This window comes from Sminthopsis crassicaudata, chromosome 4 (genome assembly GCF_048593235.1).
Source record: "Sminthopsis crassicaudata isolate SCR6 chromosome 4, ASM4859323v1, whole genome shotgun sequence".
Lineage (NCBI taxonomy): Eukaryota > Metazoa > Chordata > Mammalia > Dasyuromorphia > Dasyuridae > Sminthopsis > Sminthopsis crassicaudata.
In genome coordinates this window covers 297,632,802-297,660,134 of record NC_133620.1, presented here as the reverse complement: position 1 = coordinate 297,660,134, position 27,333 = coordinate 297,632,802, and the positions used below count along the sequence as shown (strand labels likewise).

Here is a 27,333-nt window from a genome sequence, read left to right as displayed (position 1 = left end):
TCATACAGTATTGTTGTTGAAGTGTATAATGATCTGGTTCTGCTCATTTCACTCAGCATCAGTTCATGTAAGTCTCTCCAAGCCTCTCTGTATTCATCCTGTTGGTCATTTCTTATAGAACAATAATATTCCATAACATTCATATACCACAATTTACCCAACCATTCTCCAATTGATGGGCATCCATTCATTTTCCAGTTTTTAACTGCCAAAGGCTGCAAAAAAACATTTTTGTACTTACAGATCCCTTTTCCTTCTTTAGTATTTCTTTGGGATATAAGCCCACTAGTAACACTGCTGGATCAAAAAGTATGCATAGTTTGATAACTTTTTGGGCATAATTCCACATTGCTCTTCAGAAGGGTTAGATTTGTTCACAACTCCACCAACAATGCATCAGTGTCCCAGGTTTCCCGCATCCCCTCCAACATTCAGTATTATTTTTTCCTGTCATCTTAGCCAGACTGACAGGTGTGTAGTGATATCTCAGAGTTGTCTTAATTTGCATTTCTCTGATCAATAGTGATTTGGAACATTCTTTCATATGAGTGGAAATAGTTTCAATTTCATCATCTGAAAATTGTCTGTTCATATCTTTTGACCATTTATTAATTGGAGAATGGCTTGATTTCTTATAAATTAGCGTCAATTCTCTATTTTGGAAATGAGGCCTTTATCAGAACCTTTAACTGTAAAAATGTTTTCCCAGTTTATTGCTGTCCTTTTAATCTTGCTTGCATTAGTTTTGTTTGTATAAAGGCTTTTTAATTTGAGATAATCAAAATTTTCTATTTTGTGATCAATAATCTCTAGTTCTTCTTTGGTCACAAATTCCTTCCTCTTCCACAGTTCTGAGAGGTAAACTATCCTATGTTCCTCTAATTTATTTATAATCTTGTTCTTTATGCCTAAATCATGGACCCATTTTGATGTTATCTTGGTGTTTGGTGTTAAACTGTAGGTCCATGCCTAATTCTGCCATACTAATTTCCAGTTTTCCCAGCAGTTTTTGTCAAATAATGAATTCTTATCCCAAAAGTTAGGATCTTTGGGTTTGTAAAACACTAGATTGCTATAGTTATTGACTATTTTGTCCTGTGAACCTAACCTATTCCACTGATCAACTAGTCTATTTTAAGCCAATACCAAATGGTTTTGGTGCCCACTGCTTTATAATATAGTTTTAGATCAAGTACAACTAGGCCATCGTCATTTAATTTTTTTTTTTCATTAATTCCTTTGAAATTCTTGACCTTTTGTTCTTCCATATGAATTTTGTTGTTATTTTTTCTAGTCATTAAAATAGCTTCTTGGGAGTCTGATTGCACTAAATAAATAGATTAGTTTAGGGAGTAGTGTCATCTTTATTATGTTTGCTTGGCCTATCTAGGAGCACTTAATATTTTTCCAATTATTTAAATCTGACTTTTATTTGTATGGAAAGTGTTTTGTAATTTTGCTCATATAATTCCTGACTTTTCTTTGGTAGATAGATTCCCAAATATGTTATGCTATCAACAGTTATTTTGAATGGAACTTCTCTTTGTATCTCTTGCTCTTGGATTTTGTTGATTTTGTATAAAAAAGCTGAGGATTTATGTGGATTTATTTTGTATCCTGCAGCTTTGCTAAAGTTGTGAATTATTTCTAAAAGCTTTTTTTAGTAGAATCTCTGGGGTTCTCTAAGTATATCATCATATCATCTGCAAAGAGTGATAATTTAGTTTCCTCATTACCTACTCTAATTCCTTTAATCTCCTTCTCAACTCTTATTGCCGAGGTTTCTAATACGATATTGAAGAATAATGAAAAATGGGCAACCTTGTTTAACTCCTGATCTTACTAGGAAAGGTTCCGGTTTTTCCCCATTACATATGATGCTTACTGACAGTTTTTGATATATGCTTCTGACTATTTTATGGAAAAGTCAATTTAGTCTTATTACTCTCAAGTGTTTTTATTAGGAATGGATGTTGGATTTTATCAAATGCTTTTTTTGCATCTATTGATTTGATCATATGGTTTTTGTTAGTTTGGTTATTAATATAGTCAATTATGCTAATAGTTTTCTTAATATTGAACCAGCCCTGCATTCTTGATATAAATCCTACTTGGTCATAGTGTATTATCCTGGGGATGATTTTTCTGTAATCTTTTTGCTAATATTTTATTTAGAATTTTAGCATCAATATTCATTAGGGAGATTAGGTTATAATTTTCTTTCTCTGTTTTTAACCTATCTTGGTTTAGGTATCAGTACCATGTCTGTGTCATAAAAGGAATTTGGTAGGACTTCTTCATTTCCTATTTTTTCAAATAGTTTATATAGCATTGAAGTTAATTGTTCTTTAAATGTTTGGTAGAATTCACATGTAAATCCATCTGGTCCTGGGGTTTTTTTTCTTAGGAAGTTGATTAATAGCTTGTTCTCTTTCTTTTCTAAGATGGGGCTGTTTAACCTATTTATTTCTTCCTCTGTTAATCTGGCAAGCTATATTTTTGAAGGTATTCTTCCATTTCATTTAAGTTATCAAATTTATTGGCGTAAAGCTGGGCAAAGTAACTCCTAATTATTGCTTTAATTTCTTCTTCATTAGTGGTGAGTTCTCCCTTTTCATTTTTAAGACTAACATTTTGAGTTTCTTCTTTCCTTTTTAAAATCAGATTTACTAAGGATTTATCTATTTTGTTGGTATTTTCATATCAACTCTTGGTTTTATTAATGAATTCTTTTACTTTCAATTCTTTTAATCTCTCCTTTTATTTTTAGAATTTCAAGTTTAGTGTTTGACTGGGGTTTTTTAATTTGTTCCTTTTCTAGCATTTTTAGTTGCAAGCCTAATTCATTGACCTTCTCTTTCTCTATTTTATGCATGTAGGCCACTTGAGACATAAAATTTCCCCTTATTACTACTTTGGCTGCATCCCACACATTTTAGTATGATGTCTCATTATTGCCATTTTCTTGGGTGAAGTTATTAATTATGTCTATGATTTGCTGTTTCACCCAATCATTCTTTAGTATGAAATTATTTAGTTTCTAATTATTTTTTGCTCTATTTTTCCTTGGCTTTTTATTGAATGTAATTTTCATTGCATCGTGGTCACACTTATGGTTAAAATTACCAATTCTATATTACTTGCTATCTTGTTAACCCCTGCTTATGCTTTTCTCCTTTCCTTCTCCTTTCCCCCCTTCCCTAGTATTAAACTTGTGAACTTGTGAGCTCCACTTGCTTCTCACAGACCTCCCTTTTTTGTATCCCCCCCCCCTATTTTACCCCTTTTCCTCAAAATTTCTGTATTCCCTTCTGCTTGGCTTACTCCTTCCCTTTTTACTTTTCCCCTCCCACTTTTCAATGAGGTGGAAGAAGTTTCACCATAAATAGAATGTGTCTAATATTTTTCTCTTTAAGCCAATTCTAATGAGAATAAGACACACACTATGTTAATCCCCCCTCCATTCTTTCTCTCAGATATAATAGGTTTCCTCTGCCTCTTCGTGAAATGTAGTACCTCTACTTTACCCTTTTCCTGGTACAATTTTCTTTCCACCCCTGGTTTATATATCTTGATAGCAGAAATATAGATCCCAAGATTTCTTTGTACTTTTTTAGGTTATTCTTGAGTTCCATATGTATGGATCAAACTTTTTGATTAGTTCTGGTTTTTCCATCAGAAATAGATGAAATTCACTTATTTCGTTGAATGTCCATTTTCTAACCTGGAAAAAATGCTCATTTTGGCTGGGTAAGTTATTTTTGGCTGCATACCAAATTCCTTAGTCTTTCTGAATATCAGATTCCAGACCCTTCCATCCTTTAATGTGGAAATTGCTAGATCCTGAGTAATCCTTATTGTGTCTCCTCTATATTTGAATTGATTTTTTTCTAGCAGCTTGCAGTATTTTTTCCTTTGTATGATAGTTCTGGAATTTGGCCACTATATTTCTTGGGGTTTTGATTTTAGGGTCCCTTTCAATAGGTGATTGATGAATTCTTTCAATGTCTATTTTACCCTCTGTTTCTATAACATCTGGGCAGTTCTCTTTGATAATTTCCTGGAAAATAGTGTCCAGGCTCTTTTTTTCATCATATTTTTCAGGAAGTCCAATAATTCTCAGATTACCTCTCCTAGATCTATTTTCCAGTCTGTTGTTTTCCCAAGAAAGCATTTGACATTTTTTTTTTCACTGTTTCATTTTTTTGGTTTTGGTTGATTGACTCTTGGTGTCTCCTCGTGTTCATTTTTCAATTCTGATTTTTAATGAATTTTCTTCACTCACTTTTTTATATCTTTTTGTAATTGACCAATTGAATTTTTAAGTGAGTTGTTTTATTTTGTGGAATTTTTTTCCATTTTCCATTTTGCCAGTTTTATTTTTTAGAGATATCTATTTTCTTTTTCCAGTTCATTAATTCTGTTTTTCAAGGATTTGATTTTTTTATCCACCCTCTCTCTAAATAAGTGGGATGACTTATCCAGACTCTCTTGCCAAGCTTCCCTTTCCTTTTCCCATTTTTCTTCTAGCTCTCTTGTGAGAGCCTTTTTAAATTTCTTCTATGAGAGTCTTCTGTGTTGAAGAGCAGATCATATCCCCCTTTGGAGATTCATCTGGAGACAGTCTGTTTTTAGTCTCCTCAGGGTTTAAAGTCTGCTCTCTATCCATATAGAAACTATTCAGTAATTAGTCCGTTTTAATTTTTTGCTCATTTTGTCAAAGAAGAATCAAAGAAAACAAACTAACAACAAAAACAAATGCAGTCTGGTTTGGAGATTTGGGGGGGGGGGGCCGGGACTGAATGGTATTATCAAGCTTCCTCTACAGACTGTAGGGAGCAGCAGTGAGGCATTAGCAGGACAGCAATGTCTGTGATGCATCTGGGCTCTGAGATTCTGAGAGCCTGCTGAGTCATTCCGTGGGGGTGTGGCCAGGTCCCCAGAGACCCTAGCTTTTTGGGGTTATAATCCCCCTGTGTTTTTAGCTCCTCTGCTTGTCTACTGGCTTGCCGCCAGGCCAAAGTAGCCAACACTGTGGTAAAGCTCTTCCTGCAGAAACGGCTGAGATCATACCCCACCCCCCTCCTGTCTGCTCAGGTATGAGCTGCTTGCCTTATGATGTCTGCTGTGATGTTGCTGCTTGCCTTCAGTCTGTGTCCAATCTAACAGTCCCCACCCTCAAGCAAAATCAGACCTTTTCTGGTGAAATTTTTTTTTTTTAGTCAAGTACTAATTCTGAGGCTTTTTTTTTCCAATTTCTATTTTTTTTTTTATTAATTTTATAATCATAACTTTTTTTTGACAGTACATATGCATAGGTAATTTTTAACAACATTATCCCTTGTATTCCCTTCTGTTCTGAATTTTTCCCCTCCTTCCCTCCCCCTCCTCCCCTAGATGGCAGGCATTCCCATATATATTAAATATGTTATAGTATATCCTAGGTACAATATATATGTGCAGAACCAAATTTTGTTGTTGTTGTTGTTGTTGTTGCAAAGGAAGAATTGGATTCGGAAGGTAAAAATAATCCTGGGGAGAAAAACAAAAAATGCTAACAGTTTACACTCATTTCCCATTGTTCCTTTTCTGGGTGTAGCTGATTCTGTCCATCATTGATCAATTGGAATTGGATTAGATCTTCTCTATGTTGAAGATATCCACTTCCATCAGAATACATCCTCATACAGTATTGTTGTTGAAGTGTATAATGATCTTCTAATTCAGCTCGTTTCACTCAGAATCAATTGATATAAGTATCTCCAAGCCTCTCTGTATTCATCCTGTTGGTCATTTCTTACAGAACAATAATATTCCATAACATTCATATGCCACAATTTACCCAACCATTCTCCAATTGATGGGCATCCATTCATTTTCCAGTTTCTAGCCACTACAAAAAAGGCTGCCACAAACATTTTGGCACATACAGGTCCCTTTCCCTTCTTTAGTATTTCCTTGAGATGTAAGCCCACTAGTAGCACTGCTGGATCAAACACAGTTTGATAACTTTTTGGGCATAATTCCTGATTGCTTTCCAGAATGGCTGGATTCTTTCACAACTACACCAACAATGTATCAGTGTCCCAGTTTTTCCATATCCCCTCCAACATTCATAGCTTTTCATGAAATAAATTATTTTGAGAGAAAAGATAGAGCTTAAATAGGTGTAGGGGTGTGTGTGTGTGTGTGTGTGTGTGTGTGTGTGTGTGTGTGTGTGTGTGTGTGTGTGTGTCTCCTCTCCTCCATCTCGGCCGGCAATCCTCTCTCAGAACTATTTTCTATTTTGGCCATCTGGTTTTCCTTTATGGAATTATAACTGTTTATTAATTCTCACAGTAAGGATATTGATCAGCAAAAGGAATAACTAAATGTAAAGGGATTAGTCTGTGTATGTTTTATAAAGCTTTTTTTTTTTTTTTTTTTTTTTTTAAATCACAAGTTGTATAGATCTATTCTTAGGACAGTTCATGTTTTCAGAATATTACTAACACTTATCTTCCAAAGAGTAGGAAAATCATCTTCTTTTCTCACACATAGAAGGGGGAAGGTGGTAGTTTTTTCATATATGAGGATATCCTAATATGTATTCAGGAGCTTACTTGAGATGTGTAGCCCACAAATTTTCTTCCTCTCTTATTTTGTCTATATCTTTTCATGATTTATCACTCCCAGTTCACTGCAGTTTGAGATAAGTCAGCATTCAGATCCCCAACTTAGCATCATATTCTTTTATTTTTCCTTTTTAAAAAATTTTATTAATTTTATAATTATACATTTTTGACAGTATATATGCATGAGTAATTTTTTTTATAACATTATCCCTTGTATTCATTTTTCCAGATTTTCCCCTCCCTCCCTTTACTCCCTCCCCTAGATGACAGGCAATCTCATACATTTTACATGTGTTACAATATACCCTAGATATAATATATGTGTGTAAATCCAATTTTCTTGTTGCACGTTAAGTATTGGATTCTGAAGGTATAAGTAACCTGGGTAGATAAACAGTAGTGCTAATATTTTACATTCAATTCCCAGTGTTCCTTTTCTGGATGTAGTTGTTTCTGTCCATCATTGATCAACTGGAAGTGAGTTGGATCTTCTTTATGTTGAAGATATCTACTTCCATCAGAATACATCTTCATACAGCATTGTTGTTGAAGTGTATAGTGATCTTCTAGTTCTGCTCATTTCACTCAGTATCAGTTCATGCAAGTCCCTCCAAGCCTTTCTGAATTCATCTTGCTGGTCATTTTCTTACAGAGCAATAATATTCCATAACATTCATATACCATAATTTACCCAACCGTTCTCCAATTGATGGACATCCATTTATCTTCCAGTTTCTAGCCACTACAAAGAGAGCTGCTACAAACATTTTGGCACACACAGGTCCCTTTCCCCTCCTTAGTATTTGTTTGGGATATAAGCCCAGTAGTAGCACTGTTGGATCAAAGGGTATACACAGTTTGATAACTTTTGGGGCATAGTTCCAGATTGCTCTCCAAAATGGCCAAATTCTTTCACAACTCCACCAACAATGTATTAGTGTTCCAGTTTTCCCCTCCAACATTCATTATTATTTGTTCCTGTCATCTTAGCCAATCTGACATGTGTGTAGTGATATCTCAGAGTTGTCTTAATTTGCATTTCTCTGATCAGTAGTGATTTGGAACACTCTTTCATATGAGTGGATATACAACCTTATTATTCTTAGGCAGCTTGTCTCTCTCTTTAAAAATGCTATTTTCATTTTTAACTTAAGAAACAAAGCAAACATTTCCATAACAAAGTACAATTTTTTTTTTAAAGGACTGGATGTGAAACTAGAACTCTACTTTTCCTTTTAAGTATATACCACTTTCCCCTTCCCCCCAAGAAATGGTTTCCATTAGACACAATATGTATGTGTGTGTGTAAATCTACACTATATATACTTTTTTTTTTTTCCTGAGACTGGGGTTAAGTGACTTGCCCAGGGTCACACAGCTAGGAAGTGTTAAGTGTCTGAGACCAGATTTGAACTTGGGTCCTCCTGAATTCAAGGCTGGTGCTCTATCCACTGCATCACCTAGCTGCCCCTATACATACTCTTATCAGTTCTTTCTCTGCATGCAGATAGCATCTTTCTTCACGAGTTCTTTGTAATTAATTTGAGTATTCATAATAGTTAAAATGACTTGGTTACTCAAGTTCTTTAAAAAATATTACTAATACTCTATACAATATTCTCTTGCTTCTGCTTATTTTCCTTTATTTCATACTTATCTTAATTTTTTTTTTTTAACTCGAGCTCACATTTCTGTAATGCAGTAACGTCTATCAGAATCCTACCACAATTTGTTTAGCCTTTCTCCAGTTGCTGGTTATATTAGCAGTTTCCAGTTCTTTACTACTACAAAGAGAACTACTATAAATATTTTAGAAAATGTAGATTCTTTTTCCTTTTTCCATAATCATCTTGGGAGATAGACCCACTAACGGTATTCCTAGGTTAAAAGTAATTTTATGCAGTTTTGTGTACATAGTTTTATAACTCTTTGTAACTTTGGACATAATTCCAAATTTCTTTCCAGAATGTTTGTATCAGTTCACAATTTCACAATAGTAAATTAATGTCCCATTTTTTTTTAACATCCCCTCCATTTGTTGCTTTTATTTTCTATCACTTTAGACAGTCTGATGGATATTAAATGATTTTACAAGATTATTCTAATTTGAATTTCTCTAATAATGATTTAGTGTGTTTTTTCACATGACTAAATTGTTTTGATTCTATCAGAAAACTTCCTGTTCATATCCTTTGACATGAGTCAACATTTTCATCAATTTGTCAATTAGGGAATGAGTTATATTCTCATCTGAAAAATTGTCTAAAAATTTCCCCTCAATTTTTGCTTTCCTTCTAATCTTGGTTACATTTGTTTTATTTGTGAAAAAACCCTTTTTGAATTTAATGTAATTGAAATTTTACACCTCATAATGCTGTCTCTTTTATTCATTAATTGTTTGCATATCCATAAGTCTGATAGGTAGTGATATCCATATTTTTCACATTTTCTTGTAATATCTCCTTTTTATATTTAGGTCATACATCCATTTTGACCTTATTTTGGTAAATGGTGTAAGATACTGATCTATGTCCAGTTTCTGCCAGATTGCTTTTTAGCTTTCCCAACTTTTTAAAAAAAGCGAATAATGAATTCTTGGCCATAAAACTTTCAAGTGTTTGTACCTGTCAAACATAAGCTTAAATTGTATATTTGCTCTTTTCCATTGATTGATCTGCCTTTCTATTTTTTAGCCAGTAACAGAAAATTTTGATACTTACTACTGTCTTATTATATATTTTGAAATCTGATACTGCCAAATTCTTTCTTTACATTTTTTTATTAGTTCCCTTGATATTCTTTTTGTTCTTCCAAATAAATTTTTTAAAATTTCATTTTCTAACTCAGTAAAATGTTTTTCGATAATACAACTGGCATGACATTACATATATACATTTACTTAGGTAAAATTGTTTTTATCATATTGGTGCTAGCTAGCCATGCACAGTTAGTATTTCTCCAGTTATTTAAATCTGACTTTATTTGCATAAAAAGTTTTTTATAATTTTGTTCCTATAATCCCTATGCTTATTTTAGCTGGTACACTTCCAGGTGTGCATGTCAGTAAGGAGCATTGTTAAAACTGCCTTCTGTTCTTGTAATTTTGGGATTTAGATATATTTTATGTCCATTTGTGATTTTGTTTTTTTTTTTAGCTTTTAGGCACTAAACCACTATAGGTATTATAGTGACTCCTACCTAAAGTTTGCTTTGGAGTCTTTGTTAAAGTAGATATGATGAGGAATTCCCAACATTTTTCAACTTGTTCATTAAAGTTGTTGTTTTGGGTTTGTAGTATGGTTGAATTTTGTGATTCAGCTTTGTATACTTATTTTTTAAACATAGGTTTTCTTTTCTTCCTTTGTAGGCATATACCATTGTATTTTTCCCTTTACAATGGCGCAGAGGAGTGGACTTGAAGATCCGGAGAGGTATCTCTTTGTGGATAGGGCTGTAATTTACAATCCTGCCACTCAGGCTGATTGGACTGCTAAAAAGCTGGTTTGGATTCCATCAGAACGCCATGGTTTTGAGGCAGCAAGTATCAAGGAAGAGAGAGGAGATGAAGTTATAGTTGAATTGGCAGAGAATGGAAAGAAAGCAATGGTCAATAAAGATGATATTCAAAAGATGAACCCACCTAAATTTTCCAAAGTGGAAGATATGGCAGAATTAACATGTTTGAATGAAGCATCTGTTTTACATAATCTCAAGGACCGTTATTATTCTGGACTTATTTATGTAAGTATTTTTTCTAAAAAAACTTTTTCCAAAAAGATAGTATTTAAAACTGAATGAATATGAGAAGTAACTACAAATTATTGTAAATGGTAACCCATGTCATAAGTGTATGAGCACATTGAATCACCATATTCTCTACTAGAATTTCTTTTTGTTCAGCAGTAATATTGAAGATAAAAAAGGTAATCTGATTATCCAGGCGGTCCTTTGTTTGGAATATAAACTTAATTTGCATATCAGTTTAGGTCATCTTCCTACTCATTAATTCTAATAGATTCCTTATTACTTTCAGGATCAAGTATGCTCTGGCATTTAAAACTCTTCACAATCTTTGCTTTTTGCACATTTGCTTGCTGTCTACTCTCCTCCATGTGCTGTTTTCCAGCTTCCTCAATCTATTTGTAGTTTCTAATAAGCACTTTCTGTATATGTCTCTGTTTCTTTATACTGACAGTAGCCGTCTATTCCTGAAATGCTTCATTCACTCCCTCATTTCTGGCTCCTTTAATATTCAGTGTCCCTACCATCTTTGATTCCATACTACTTATAGGCAGGATCTGTTTTTGCACTTCTTTGTATCCTTTTTGCTTATTTAGTAACTAAATAATAGGTAAGTGGTTAATAAATGCTTGTTTACTGACTGATGACATATAACTAATTGAACATATACAAATGTATTACAGTGTTATGGATCTAGGAAGTAAACAAGATCCTAAAATCACTAGGAAGAGTAAAATAGGGGGAAAAAAATGCAGCTGGGCTCTGATTACATCTGAGAAAATAGTGGTAGGTAAGATGGAATATGGGTTTGCATTGAAGAAAAATAGGTGGGAAAGTGGTAGATCATTGGTATAAAAACTGATAACTAGTGAGTTATCAGGGAAGCATAGTAATTTTCTATAGCACTATCAATGGAAAATAAGGAAGTTTCCATTGGTTTTCATCTTTTGGCAGTTGTAAAGTATTCATGTTTCTATAAGGTGGAAGGGATAGCAAGAGAATAATAGAATTTTAAAGTTGCAGAAGACCTTAAGAGATTATCTAGATCAATTTTCTCATTTAACAGATCTCTTAAGTGTTATTTTTTACATTTCATTCTCTATATCACACTCCCCATAATGAATCTATTGCTGAGCCCCATCATTTATGTGTTTATAGCATCTCTTGTAGATGCCCCCTTCTCTCCTTTGACACTGCCGCCACCTTTGTGCAGCCTCCTTATTAACTCACACCTGGACTATTGCAGTAGCTTGGTTGTTTCCCTGTCTTAATTGTTTCCTTAGCCCAATCCAGTCTTTACTCAGTTGTCAAGTGATCTTTCTAAAGCACAGGTATGCTTTACTTGTTTATTTGGGTGACATATCATCCACATGTTTCATAAGTGACTGGTCCTTATTACTTTCAGGATCAAATATAATATCTTCCATTTGGCTTTTAAAACCCTTCATAAGTTCTGTTTTGGATATGAGTTTGATTTGCCTACATGACATATAGCTGATAATGTTCAGGGGATAGTGGATAGAACTGACACTGCAGAGCTCAGCTTCTTAAGCTCTCAATCAAAGCCCCATATGGCATGTCCTAACTGAGCATGGGGTGGCAAAATTGATTTATTATCAGTAAATGTTTGGTTTGTATACCTGGGGTCATGTAAAAATTTCTCAGGTGAAAAAGGGGCTGTGAGTGGAAAAAGTTTAAGAACCCCTAATCTAAGGTTATAAGATAGGTAAGTAGATAGATAGATAGTATTTAAACCCGTTGCAGCTGAATAAGAGCATAAAGGAAAAAAAAAAAAAAGAGGAAAAGACTCAGGACAAGACATCCAAAATTAGCACACATGATATTAGTAAAGGAGACTAAGGGAATATTTGGACAGATAAAGAATATGTCTGTTATAGACTTCTGGAAGATATTTAAATTATATGAATGTATATTATAGATAGCTTTATTTCCTTTGCAGAAATGATATCTTTGTAAATGTGATTAATAGTGGTAGTAGTATAGGCAGATTTCCTATGGACAATTAATACCATTTCACAATGTCATTGCTGTGGTATAACAGAAACTTTGTGTGACATCATTGATCACCTCTTAATGTCAGTGTTCTTATTGAACATTATTTTTACCTAATGTTTTTGAGGAACCATTTAATGAGGTTAGTTAAGTCTGGTTTAAAATCTTAATGTTTTACTTAGTCACTTGGAACATTTGAGAGAAATTGATTTCATTTGGTGCCTGCTTTTCAGAGTTTATTTATATTTTATTCATCCAGATAATGGTGAAGTAAATTGACTGTCAAGAGTAGCAGGTGTCTGGTTTTAGATTTGAATTCTAGAGGCACCATCTCCCCACCCCATGATTAGAGATTACTTCTCATTAAAGAAAAATGAACCCACAAATAAGAAGGAACCCAATCATAGAAACTAGTTACTATGGGAATAAGGAAGACTGGGGTTCCTCTTCAGAGAAGGATACTGAAGTAAAAAAAAAAAAAAAAAGCTTCTTCTACTCCAAAGAGTACATTAAATGACTTTCTGTCCAGAGAGAATTTATAGAACTCAAAAAAAAGTTTGATTTTTGGTTTAGGCAATTGGGGTTAAGTGACTTGATTTGAACTCAGGTTCTACTAACTCCAGAACCAGTGCTCTATCCAGTGTGCCACCCATCTACCCCCAATGTCATGTAGACAATCAAGAAAGATAAATTTCCCTTTCAAGAAAGCATATATAATAACAGAAGATATTATATTCAGAGTCTTAAAGTCAAAAACAATTCTTTGAAAACTACAATTGGGGGGCAAGGGGAAGCCAGTGAAGCTACAAGAGACCAAGAAATAATTAAACAAAATATAAAGAATGAAAAAATGGAACAGAATGTGAAACATCTTTAACACAACAGTGCCAGAAATAATTTAAGAAAATTGTCCTGGAGTGATAGAATGAGAAGAAAATAGAAATAGAAAAAATCCACCAATCACAACCTCTAAGAGATTTTGAAGAAAATATTATTGCCAAACTTTGCAAGAAACAAGAAAAAAAAATTCAAATATGCTGGCATACGACTTATCAATAGTCACAATACAAGACAGCAAGTCCTTGAGTCACATATATTGGCAATAAAATAACTAACCTGTGGCCCAAAATAATATCCAATAAAATTATTCAAAATATTGAATTAAAAAAATAGAAGTTCAGTGAACTTGCAGGTCTTCTGGACTTTTCTCAACTAAACCTTAACTTAATAGAAAGTTTAACATATAAGAGCCAAAATCAAAGATTAATTTTAAGGAAATTAACATGGACAATTGGTTTTTTATATGGAAATATAGACCATATGTTTTAAGATTGACAGCAATTGGGTAGCTCTCAAAAGAGGTGGGGGTAGAATATGATCTGACTCTAAAAAGCAAAACTGTCTTGGCAGAGGTAAAAAGAGTAATTATACAATTATATTATACTATATATGTGTGTGTGTGTGTGTGTGTGTGTGTGTGTGTGTATGTAATATATAAATACTATACAAAAAATTATACAAATGAGGTATAGAGGAAGTATAAATACAGGCATTATAGGGGGAGGAGGCAACACTATATATGTACTGTGAAGGGTATAGCACCCTCCAAAATCTATAAAGAAATAATGGGGGAGATTGGGGGGAAGGGAAAGAAAGGGTGGAGGAAAAAGACAAATGAGGATCCTTGGGTGGGGGTGAAGTTAAGTAATATAGCAAGGCAAGTTAAGGAGCAGAATTAAAGTAGTTAGAGATAGTTAGGAATAGGAAAGAAGAAATATACAGAAATACTACAAGAAGAATCAGAAGTAGAATTTATTAGAAAAAGCAAAGGATGGGTGGTAATCATTGATCTTAGACAAAGTGAAATTTAAGATTCAATCAAGAAAAATCTCTTATGTCAGCCATATTAATATTGTTTTAGATCATGTTTACATATAGAAAAATGTGTGTATATATGTGTGAGTATATATAGGTATGTATGCATGTAGTTTTATTATATGTAGGTATATGTGTGGATCTGTGGATGGATGTAAATGCATTTATATAAATATGTTTGTGTGTATGTGTGTGTGTGTATTTATCTACCTATGCTTAATTGTAGCCTGCTTAGGGGAAGTGGGGGGAGAGGGGAAAATGAAAGGGGGAAAAAAAAATAAAGTTTAAAAAATGTGCAGCAGAGAACAAAATAACCTAAAAGGAAGCAAAGAAAAGATGGACATTTGTAAATATAATTTCTTTTACTATTATATATACTTTCTTGAAGTGGAAATTTATTGTTAATACATTTTGAATCCTCCCTGATTTTCTGTTGGGCACATGACAATGCTCTGTTTTGTTTTTTATTTCCATTTTCTGTCATTTTTTAATTCTTTTTTTTCTTCTTCTGATTTTGTATTTAATACCATAAATTAAAAAAAAAAAGTTTTAATATTAAATTGGACTGTAATTTGTTTTCTTTTTTTAAAGAAGTAATTCAAAATCAGTTCAATATATTATACATATTTTTATTTTTAAAAAGTGGCTTGAATGGGTAGTGTGGTTCTACGGAAAGAGGCACAGGAGGTGAATTTGGGCAGTACACTTAAGCTACATTTTTTTCCATCTGTAAAATGAAGATATTGGACTAGATAATTTCTCTAGTCCTTTGTTTCTCTGAATTTAGGATTTATAGATTCTGTGACTGGAAGGCTTTGCTATTATCTAGCTTGAAAGTTTAAATGGGGGAAGAAAGACTTCTAAGAGAATTTATACCATTTCCCAGTTGATCAAAGAAGAATTATAGTAAGTAAATTTTTTTGTTCTTTGGCAAGAGTTTGTTAAACAGTGGGACTAATAGCAAGCTTCAATTCTATATGTGTAACATTTTAAATTTAGACAGCTTAACAAAATAAAACAGCTTGATCTTCTTAGACTTTATCATCCAGGTAATCTTATAGAAGGGGAAATAGTGGTATTTTATAAAGAAGATTTAACAGTTTTAGAAATTAGAATTTAGAAATTATTTATAAATTATTAACCTAGTGTCTTTTTTGTGGGGAAAACCTTGGGTGTATTGTCCTGGGACTTAATTGTTTTCTTTTCAAATTGCTGAGGGTTAATTTTCCTTTTTTTTTTTTTTTTGGTTAATTTTCATTTTAATAGTTTTTCTGCTTTTAATGAAAGTTTTCTAAGATAAATAATATACTTCCATGTCATAACACATAGACCATTTTTATTTTCTTGATTACTCAGGGTTTTCAATTACTGTGACAAAATAAAGATGTAGTTATAAAGATGGTTAAAAACATAGAGCTGAATGGATATAGACTCTGGCAGAATGTTTTGGATAGATAAATGCATTTGTTACACTCAATATTTATCACGTTACTAACACTGCTGCTGCAGTTGGGTTGAAAACTTTTTTCCCCTAGCAACTATTTATTTTCTTTCTATCTTTCCTATCAAAAATAAAAACAATCATCTCTCTCCTCTCCCTCAGAAAACAACACTACCTTGTAACAAATGTTCAGTCTGCCGAATCAAATTCCCACATTGACTTTATCTAAAAATATATTTTTCATTCTTACAGTGTAGTTGTTATTGCATAAATTGTTTACCTGGTTCAGCTCACTTCACTTCACTCAGCAGCATTCTAAAACTTTTTATAATTTCCTACTTTCCTTTAATTTTTTAATGTTATAAACTAGAAAATCATCAAATAAACATTTTCCCCATAAAAAGAGGTTTGCAAATAAAACCATTAGATTTATCATATACAAATTATTTTTCAATAATACATTAAATTTAACATGATAGTACAAACCTTTCCTCTTTCTCTAAGAACAATCTTCTGCTCTTTTCTGTGTGTTTTTGAAATATTTCATTGATGTTCATTTTTTTATCACAGGGTCAAAGTTACAAGCAATTTAGTGACTAGGGCAGTGTTCCAAGTTGCTGTCCAGAATAGTTTGATCAATTCACAGCTTGGCCAACAATACATTTACATGTACATTTTCCAAAGCCCCTCTAATTCTCTTCCTTTGTTTTGTGAACTTTGGAACTGCATATCTGTTTTACAATTTGGAACATTTTTTCTTATGGATGTGAAAATCTTATAGCTTAAATTTCTTTCTTTGAAAACTACGTTTTTTACTATCAGTTGGGAAAATGTCTAATAAATTTGAACCAGCTCCTCATATATTCTTAGGGAAACTTTGTCAGAGAAACTTATGACGATTTCCCCCCCCATTAACTCTTTCCTTTCTTATCTAAACAATATTGGTTTTGTTTGTGAAGAATTGTTTAATTTCATATGTTAAAATTCTTATTATCTGAGATTCTTTCATTTGATCATGAGCATTTTCCTTTTCATATCTACAAAAGATAATTTCTTTTTGTATTTCTAATTTGTGATACAGACTTTTAACATCATGTAATCTTTGAGCTTATTTAGATATGTGGCATGAGATGTTAGTTTAAACCTAATTTTTTCCAGTTATTTAGCAGTTGTTTTAAATAGTGAACCTCATCTCAGTAGTTAGGGCCTTTGGTTTTATCAAATGTTAAGGCTACTTGTTTTATTTGCTATTGTATATAATTTGTTCCTTGATGATATTTTTAGATAGTTTTGAGATCATTTTGATGATTACAACTTTGTATGATAGTTGAAGATCTGATAACACTCAGTTCGCTTCCTTTCCACTTTTTCCGACTGTTTATCATGAGATTCTTGATCTTTGTTCTATCAGATGAATGTTTTTTATTTAGTCCTATAATAGAACTTTTGATAGTTTTTATTTTTTATAGTTGATTTTGATAGTTGATTGGTATGAAATTAAATAAGGTAGATTGCTTAATATTTTTTTATGTTGGCATAGCTTAATCACCAGCAATTAATATTTCTCCACTTATTTATCTAGCATTTATATCTATATTTATCTAGGCAGATATGATGAGATTAGTGGCAGTGCAGAGAATTGTGGGAACTCCTTTCTGATCAGTGTCCAATGTGAAAGAATTTATGAACTCGAAAAGTTAGACTGGCAAAAAGAAGTTTATTGGCACTAAGAAGTCAGCTTTTGCTAGGAAGACTGACTTCTGAGTGACAGGATCCTGGCAGAGAGAGAAACAGGTGTAAAGAAATCCTAGCAGAGAGATTAAAGAGGGATGTAAACACTGAGAAAAGGGAGTCTCTTCACAGTGGGCAGGGTCCTGGCAGGCAGTTATGCCAAGGAGAGAGAGAGGTTCCTTGGCATGGCATGGTCCTGCTTTTGACCCATTATCTCAGAATTTTCATTCATCTCATGTGAAGTCCAAGTTAGCTCCCTGTTGACCTCAGGATCAGCAAAGTCCTTGGTCTTTAGGAGGAGAAGTAAAGCAGATGGACAAAACTCCAACTTGCCACCAACTTCCCTTCTTCTCATTGTCTTCCAAAATGACTCTAGCTTGTCTTACTTCACTCCCTAATCCCTCCTAACAATTATCTGTATACACCAAAAGATTCTCAAAGAATAGTGAGAAGGGCCATTTTCCAGGCATATGCTAATAGAGTATTGTCTGATAGGTAATTAGCATTAAATGCTTGGTTGTCTGATTCCAGTGCACCTATTCAGAGTTTCAGCCCTTTACAATCTTAAGACTTTTCTATTGAGGTCAGATAAAGCAAAGATTTATTGGATACAGTGCTAGAAATAATAGCTTTATAAATGGCAAAAATATGATGGAGAAAAAAGCATAAACAAAATTACAACTTTTTGCAAATTATATGATGGCTTAGGGAATACTAATCGACTAAAAAAAAAACTGAAATAAAAGCACCAGCAAAATAAATAAATCCATACGTCATCAGCAATTCTGTATACCACTTAAAAAAAAACCCTCAAAAGTACAGAATTTAAAAAATATGTCTATCTGATTAGGTTTGGTGCAGGGTAGAGAGTTATGGGAACCCCTTCTTGTCAGAACAGATCTAATGTAAAAGAATTGAAAATTCTGGGAGAGTTTCTAGGCAATTAACAATCAATTTATTAGTTAGGCTTGCAAATAATAAATTGATGGTTAAATGTTCTCTCTCTCCCCCCTCTCTCCCCTCTCTCCCCCCTCTCCCCCCTCCCCCCTCTCCCCCCTCTCCCCCCTCTCCCCCCTCTCCCCTCTCTTTCCCCTCCCCTCCTCTCCTCTCTTCTCCCCTCCCCTCCCACCGCCCTCCCCTCCCTCCCCCCTCCCCTCCCCCCTCTCCCCTCTTCCCTCTCCTCTTCTCTCCTCTCCTCTTCTCTCCTCTCCTCTCCTCTCCTCTCCCCTCTCCTCTCCCCTCTCCCTCTCTCTCTCCTCTCCATTTAAGACAAAAAAAAGACCATGGATGTCATTCCAGTCAATGAGAGAGTGGACATATTAATGAGAAGATGGGCCAAAAGTCTTTCACTCCTCTTGCTGTGAACTTCATCATGAGATTCATCCTTGAGTACTCAGGACAAAGAATCTTTCTTCTCCAGATCATTCTTATTCATATTTTCTACACTAAGACATCCCCAGACCCCTTAAATTGAACAATGAGGTTCTAATCCTAAGGACTAATCCTATTTAGGGCCTGAATTCACCTACATTAGATTCTCTTTTCATTTTAATCACAAAAAAACACTCCCATTTGGGTGGGGTTCTGCCCAAAATTGAAAAGAATATTTTTGGTTAGACTAGTCTCATTAGGGTTAGGCTAGTCTCACTGTCAGCTCTTATCCTTCCCAAGGACTGGGCTTTGAATGAGGAATGAGGAAACTCAAAGAGGAAAAAACCCTAGATCCCAGTATTAATAATTGGTTAATTTCTCTCATCCTCTAGATTATTTCCATTACATATAATGCTGGCTTTTGGTTTCACATAGATTCTACTCACCAGATTAAAGATAGTGCTATTTAACCCTATCTTTTAAAAATTTTAATATTTTTATTTTCCCCATGTAAATGTAAAACAGTTTTTAATATTTATTTTAAAAATACTATCAGTTCTAGATTCTCTTCCTTTCTTTCCATCCTCACCTCTCATTAAGAAGGCACATGTGAAGTTATACAAAACATTTCCATAAAAGTCATGTTGTGGGAGGAAAAACCCTCAAGAAAAAAAAAAATAAAAGTAAAATAGTATATTTCATTCTGTATTCAGACAAAGTTCTTTCTGTAGGTATGGATAGTATTTTGTATTTTTCACTACTCCTTCAGAGTAGTCATGGATTCACAGCTGATCATCTCACAATATTGCTGTTACTTTGTACATACTGAAAAAGTGCTTTAGTTCATTGAGGATTTTCCAGGTTTTTCTGAGACCATTTTGCTTATCATTTCCTGTAGAACAATAATATTTCATCATAATCACATACCTCAGCTTATTCAGTTATTCCCCAATTGATGGGCATATCCTCAATTTCCAACTTTTTGTCTTGAGAAAATAGTTGCTATAAATATTTTTGTACAAATGATTCTTTTCCTTTTTTTTTTTTTTTTTTTTAATCTCTTGAAATTCATGCTTAGTAGTGGTCTTGTTAGGTCAAAGAATATGCATGACTATAGTTCTTTGGGCATAGTTCATACTTTTGATCATTTGCCAATTGGAGGATGGTTCTTATTATATATTTGACTTCCATTTATGGTTGAGAAATGAAGCTTTATCAAAGAAATTACTTCAAAATTCTTTTGCAGTTATTACTGCTAACTATATTTCTCCCCATTTATTCTGTTATCTCTCTCCTTTCATTCTGTTTCTCCTGAAAAGTGTTTTACTACTGCCCACTCCCTCCCCTACAATGCCCTCTCCTCTTAAAACTCTCCCCCTCACCCCCCCCCAACCTCAATTTCCCAGATCTTCTTCCTCTCCAACTTTCTGGGTAGGCTAGATGGTGCATATATTATTTCCTCTTTGAACCAATTCTGATGAAAGTGAAATTTACTCGATATTCACCTCCCATACTTCCTCTTTCCCTTTCCCCCACTGTAAAAGCTTTTTATTGCCTCTTTTTGGGTGCAGATAATTTATGCCATTCCGCCTCTCCCTTTCCTATTCTCCCAGTACATTCTTCTCTCACCCCTTAATTAATTAACTAACTAATTAATTAATTGTGTTTTTTGGTGAGGAACTTGGGGTTAAGACTCAGGGGTTCTCAAACTACAGCCTGCGGGCCTGTCCGGTTATGGCAAATGGGCTGAGGGGCGGAGACACAGAGTGTGAGTTTTTGTTTTTACTATAGTCCAGCACTCCAACAGTCTGAGTTATAGTGAACTGGCCCCCTATTTAAAAAGTTTGAGGACCACTGGGTTAAGTAATTTGCCCCAGTTACATATCTAATAAATGTTAAATGTCTGAAGCCAGATTTGACTTCAGGCCTGGTGTTCTATCCTCTGTGCCACGTAGCTGCTCCTTTTATTTTTGTTTTTTTAGATATTATCTCCATATGCAACTGCCATCTGTGCCTTCTGTCTATATATACTCCTTATAACTGCCATAATAATGAGAAAATTCTTATTAGTTACAAGTATCATTCACCAATGTAGGAATACAGTTTGACCTTATTAAGTCCCTTATGATATCCCTTTCTTGATTACCTCCTTATTCTTCTCCCGAGTTCTGTATTTTAAAATCAGATTTTCTATTTAGCTCTGATCTTTTCATTACAAATGTTTGAAAGTTCTCTATTCCATTGAATGTCCATTTTCCCCCTTGAGGAATTATACTCATTTTTTTACTGGGTAAGTGATCTTGGTTATAATTCTTGTAATCCTGTTTTTGCTCTCCAAAATATCATTTTCTCCAATTTTCTCCAATCCTTTAATGTAGAAGCTGTTAATTTTGTGTTATTTTGACTGTGGCTTTACTATACTTGAATTATTTCTTTCTGGATGATTTCAGTATTTTCTCCTTGACATGGGAGTTCTGGAATTTGGCTATAATATTCCTGGAAGTTTTCATCTTGGGATCGCTTTCAGGAGGTGATCAATGGATTCTTTCCATTTCTATTTTACTTTCTGGTTCTAGAATATCAGAATAGTTTTCCTTGATAATTTCTTAAAAGATGATGTATAAGCTCTTTTTTTGATCATGGTTGTTAAAATTATCTCTCTTGGATCTATTTTTCCAGGTCAGCTGTTTTTCCAATTTCATATTTTTCTCTGATTCTTTTGGCTTTGTTTTATTGTTCCTTGATTTCTCATAAAGTCATTAACTTTCCATTTGCTCAATTCTAATTTTTAGAATTCAAAATTAAGGAATTATTTTCCCCAGTGAGCTTTTGTACCTCTTTTTCCATTTGGCCAATTTTGCTTTTTTAAGGCACTCTTTTCGTACTTCCTTTTGATTCACTCTCATTTCTCTTCCCAATTTTTCCTCTATCTCTTTTATTTGATTTCATTTGAGCCTTTCCACGGCCTGAGACTAATTCTTACTTTTTTTGGAGGCTTTGGATATAGAAGCTTTGATTTTGTAATCTTTTTCTGGGTATATATTTTGTTCTTCCTTGTCACCACAGTCGCTTTCTGTGGTCAGAATCTTTTTCTGTTTTGCTCTTTTCCCCAGCCTATTATTATGATATTATTATTATTTTACTTGGCTTTTAATTCTTTGTTAAAGTAGGGCTTTGTTTCTACAGTGGAAGGTATAATATCCCAAGTTTCAGGGGTGTTATGCAGCTATTTTCAGAGATAATTTATAGGTACCTGGCCACAAGACTCTTTTCTGCTGTAAGGAACTCTGAGGAGGGTCTCTGCTCCATCGTAGCATAAGTTCTAGTGTGCTAAAGCAACAAAGTTCTTCTAATAAAGAGACTTCCTTTGGGCTGAGGCATTGCCACTCCCCATGCTTGATTTTGCTGATTTCCCAATACCCTCTCACCCTAGTTGAGATGAACTTTTTTTTCCTGCTGACCTTCCAAGTCATCTTTGGTGTTTCTGGGCAGGGTGATCTGGAAGCCACCAGTAGTGCTACTAATTCAGAGGCCCCACAGCCTTTTTCTGCCTTGCTGCCTGGAGCTGTGTTGGTGTGGTTGGACCTCCTATCTTGCTGCCACAGACATTTCTTGCTCTTTTTTGGAGTCATAAATTAAAGGAATTTGGAGGGTTTTGAGGGAGACCTCTGCCTTTACTCTGCTATCTTGTTTCTGCCCCCATCTCAACCATATGCTTTTCTTAAAAATATTTTAAAACAATTGATATAATATTTTGTTTAATAGCCTTTTCTGCATCTAATAACTTAATCATATGTTGATTTTTTTTTTTTCTTTTTTGTTGTGTTTTATGTGTATGGTTTGCCTACTATTGAACCAGCTCTGCTTTCCTAGTATAAGTTCCATATGGTCATAGTATATATAACTTGTTTTCAAAATTATAGATTCCTGTTTTCCCTATGTATCCTATTTTCTCTTCTTTTACCCTGTCCATCCTTAAAAGTGTTTTGCTTCTATCTCCCCCAATCTGCTCTCCCTTCTATTACTTTGCCACCCTTACCTCATTTTCCCCCTCCTTTTTTTCCTTTCCCTTCCTATTTTCTTATAGGTAAAATAGATTAATATACCCAATTGAGTGTATTTCCTCTTAGAATCAATTCCAATGAGAGTAAGGTTCAAGTACTTCCCCACTTCCCCCATCTTTCTTTCCATTGTAGTTCTTTCTCATCCATTAGGGGAAATTTTCTTTCTTCCTTTCCCCTTTTTCAGTGCCTTCCTCTTTCTCATCTCTTTTTTTTATTTTATCTTTTCGATATCATCCATCATATTCAACTCAAGCCCATTCCCTCTGTCTTTTGCGTTCTTACTGCTCTAATAATGATGAGAGTTCTTAGGAATTACAAGATGGACCTATTTAGGATTGATTTTCATTTGATAGGGGCTTTCCCTTTTAGGAAGCTCCCAGAAGGGACAGCTAGGTGGCGCAGTGGATAGAGCACCAGCCTTGAATTCAGGAGGACCCGAGTTCAAATTTGTTCTCCAACACTTAACACTTCCTAGCTGTGTGACCCTGGGCAAGTCACTTAACCCAGCCTCAGGGGGAAAAAAAAAAAAAGAAAGAAAGCTCCCAGAGTTTCCATTGAAGTTTCTGCTTACCATGAGAAACCACTGGCCATGAATTTATTTTAATTATTTTTTCTTAAATTTTAATAACATTTTATTTTCCGATTACATTTAAAGATAGTTTTCAACATTAACTTTTGCAAGCTTTTGAGTTCCAAATATTTTTTTCTTCTTCCTCCCTAACCCCTTCCACTCCTAAGGCGGCATCAGTGTGGTATAATGTATAATGTACATACATAGATAGTCATTTAAAACATTTTCATATTAGTCATGTTTTGAAAGAAAAATTAGAATACAAGAGAAAAGCCAAGAGAGAAAAAAAAATAAACAAGCAAACAAAAAAGTGAAAATAAGATGCTTCAATCTATATTCAGTCTCCACAGCTCTCTCTCTCTCTGGATGCTGATGGCACCATCTATCCCAAGTCTATCCAATGGTTTTGGATCACTGTATTGCTGAGAAGAATTAAGTCTTTTATAGTTAATCATCACATAATCTTGCTGTTATTATGTACAATAGTCCTCTGATTCTTCTCCCTTCACTAAGCATCAGTTCTTGGAAGTCTTCCTTTTTTCTTTCTTTTTTTTTTTTTAGTAAAGCTTTTTATTTTCAAAACATATGCATGGATAATTTTTCAACATTAACCCTTGCAAAACCTGTTCCAAATTTTCCCCTCCTTCCTCCTACTCTAGATAGCAGATAATCCAATATATGTTAAACATATTAAAATATATGTTAAATTCAATGTTAAATTCAAGAATTATCTTGTTGCACAAGAAAAATCAGATCAAAAAGAAAAAAAATGAGAAAGAAAATAAAATACAAGCAAACAATAACAAAAAAAGTGAAAATGCTATGTTGTGATCTACACTTAGTTCCCACAGTCCTCTCTCTGGATGTAGATGGCTCTCTTCATCACAAAATCATTGGAACTGGCCTAAATCATCTCATTATTGGAAAGAGTCATGTCTCATGGAAGTCTTTCCAGGCTTTCTGAAATCAATTTCTTACAGAACAATAATATTCCATTACATTTATGTACTGTAAGTTATTCAGCCATTCCTCAAATGATGGGCATCCAATCCATTTCCATTTCCTTGCTGCTACAAACATTTTTGCACATGTCCCTTTCCCTCTTTTATGCTCTCTTTGGGATACAGACCCAGTGGAGGCACTGTTGGATCAAAGGCTTTTGTTGTATACATTATATACATACACATACGTACCTATACACATACCACTCATATACATCCAGTTTTATAACATTCTGTGCACCGTTCCAAATTGTTTTATAGAATGGCTAGATCAATTCACAACTCTACTAATAATGCATTAGTGTTACACTTTTCTCACATCCCCTGCAAATATGAATCATCATTTCCTGTCAGTTAATTGATACATAGATGTGAGGTGGCACCTCAGAGTTTTAATTTATATTTCTCTAGTCAGTGATGATTTAGAGCATTTTTTTATTTGAATGTAAATAGCTTTAATTTCTTCATTTGAAAATTGTTCATATTCTTTGACCATTTTATCAATTTGAATTACTTGTAATCTTGTAAATTTGACCCAGTTCTCTATATAACTTTTAGGAATGAGGTCTTTTTATCAGAAACACTGACTATAAAAAATGTTTCCCAACTTCCTGCTTCCTTTCTTATCATAGCTGCTTTGGTTTTGTTTGTGCAAAACTTTTCAATGTTATCAAAATTGTCCATTTTGTAATTCATAATGTTATCTAGTTTTTCTCTGAGCATAAATTCCTCCTTCTTCAAAGATCTGCCAGGTAAGTTATCCCTTGCTTTTCTAATTTGCTTATATGCTTTATTACTAAATCATGAATCCATCTAGACCTTATCTTGCTATATGATATGAAATGTTGGCGTATGCCTAATTTCTGCCATACTATTTTGAGCTTTTCTCATAAATTTTTGTTGTCACATAGTTTTTATCCTAAAAGCTGGAGTCCATGGGTTTTTTCCAACAGTAGGCTATAGGCAATTGACTACTGTGTTTTCTGTACTTGATCTACTCTCCTATCTACTATTATTTTTTAGATAGTACCAAATGGTTTTGATACCTGGCCATTAGTTTATTTATTGCCAGCCAGCTTAATTAACAAATTGATCATTAATTATTTAGAAATTATGTCTTAGGTTTTTTTCATTTGTGTCACTCCAGTATCCTAGGGCTCATCTTCATTATGGGACTGTGATCTTTGTTCTCTAAATGTTGCTTTGCTCTCAGTTCTTCCCTCTTACTATTCCTGAGACATGATCAATTCTTGAGGCTTTAACTCTCACTTCTTATTGTCTTTATAGTTTCGCATATTCTTCTAGTTGCTGGCTAGATATTTCTATTTGATGTTTTTCCAAAACCACAACTTCAGTATGCCCTAAACTGAATATCTTCTTGCAAATCAGATTTGTCTTCTCACTTCCTAGTTCCTAGCACCCTGGTTCAAGAGTATGGAATGCTCTCATCAGTGGTCATTTGATTCTCTTCTCTATTGATTTCTCTTTTTGTACTCTCTTTGTTATCCCTCAGCATCACCAGTTATCAAGCCTCATTTTATTCTTCAAAGTATTTCTGTTCTGGCTTATGTTATACTTTAATCTCATCAATTTCCTAACTATTCTTTTGTTGATCTTCTGATCCAATAGATAAAGAATACTGACATATTAATCCTTTTTAAAAAATACTTCTTTAGATTTCTTTTGACATCGGGATAAGATCTTAAATCCTCAAAAGTCTTCTTCAATCTGATTCTTATCTGCCCATATCCCCTGTGTTGAGCAGAAAGAACATCTGTATATTCCATATGAAATTATTTGAATAAAGATTATGTCAAATAAATACAGTAGAATTCTAAGAATGATATGTGCAAATAAGACCAATTAAAGTAGCAAAACTTTGATAAACACACATTGAAAAGTTCAGGAGCAAAAGGATGCTTTTGTTGTCTATGTTGATAAAATTTATACATATATATTCATTGTAAAAAACAAATGGAATTTTATGGTTTCTTTTTTAATCATTTAACCTTTTTTCTTGTTTGTGTATTTGGAAGTGTATACTTTAATTGTGCTGAGTACAATATTAAACTTATTTGGCTAAGAAATAAGGTGTATTTTGTTCAAAGGCATTTTTGCCTTCTATTCAATTTTTCTTTTTGTTCTTTTTTTTTTTGTGTGTCTATGTCTTAGACCTACTCTGGACTATTCTGTGTAGTCATAAATCCTTACAAGAATCTTCCAATTTACTCTGAAAATATTATCGAAATGTACAGAGGGAAGAAACGTCATGAGATGCCCCCACACATTTATGCTATATCTGAATCTGCTTATAGATGTATGCTTCAAGGTAAGTGGACATTAATGAACTAAATTTGCTGTATCCCTTGACAAGGTGTAGAAATATTGGCCTTTGTATATAGGCAGCAGATAATTGCTTTTTTGTTACTTCAGAGGCTTTGTGAAATTCTTGTTTCTCATTTTAGCTTTTTAATTGTTAATTTGTATAGCATGTGAATTTTTTAACAGTACTTTAATATTTATAATCTTCTTTGATTCATAGGGTAGCCATTGTTGACTAAGTTGAGTTATATTAAGATCTAGAGTTGATGGAAAATGTAGTACTATCTCAAGAGGCAGGAAAAGTCCTTATGATTTTGAGTGTCTATGCATGAAAGAGAAAGAATACTTCAGTATCTTTTCTCCTGAGTTGGGCTGATTAAGAAAGAATGAAATAGATTTGGTTTAACTATTTAAGGCAAAAGTATTGGAAATTTGAATGCAGTGATCATTTGTGTGATTGTGTGACTTTATATCAGACTTATGTTTTCAGTGATTTAGGAAACTTTTAAGGAAACCCCCTCTTCTAGTGTAGAACTAGTGCAGGTTCTGCGTCTTAGTTTTAGTTGTCTGGAGTACTAAGTGGTTAAAT

General features: G+C 33.7%; 1 protein-coding gene across 1 annotated transcript in view; it reads left to right on the top strand.

The window, feature by feature from the left end:
* The window catches only part of MYH10 (myosin heavy chain 10), a 185,257-nt gene that overhangs the window by 15,096 nt on the left and 142,828 nt on the right, over positions 1-27,333 (top strand). The window contains 2 exon segments of the mRNA XM_074311912.1: positions 9,982-10,355; positions 26,595-26,751. Coding sequence (XP_074168013.1) covers positions 10,011-10,355; positions 26,595-26,751 — 502 coding nt within the window. The 5' untranslated portion in view covers positions 9,982-10,010.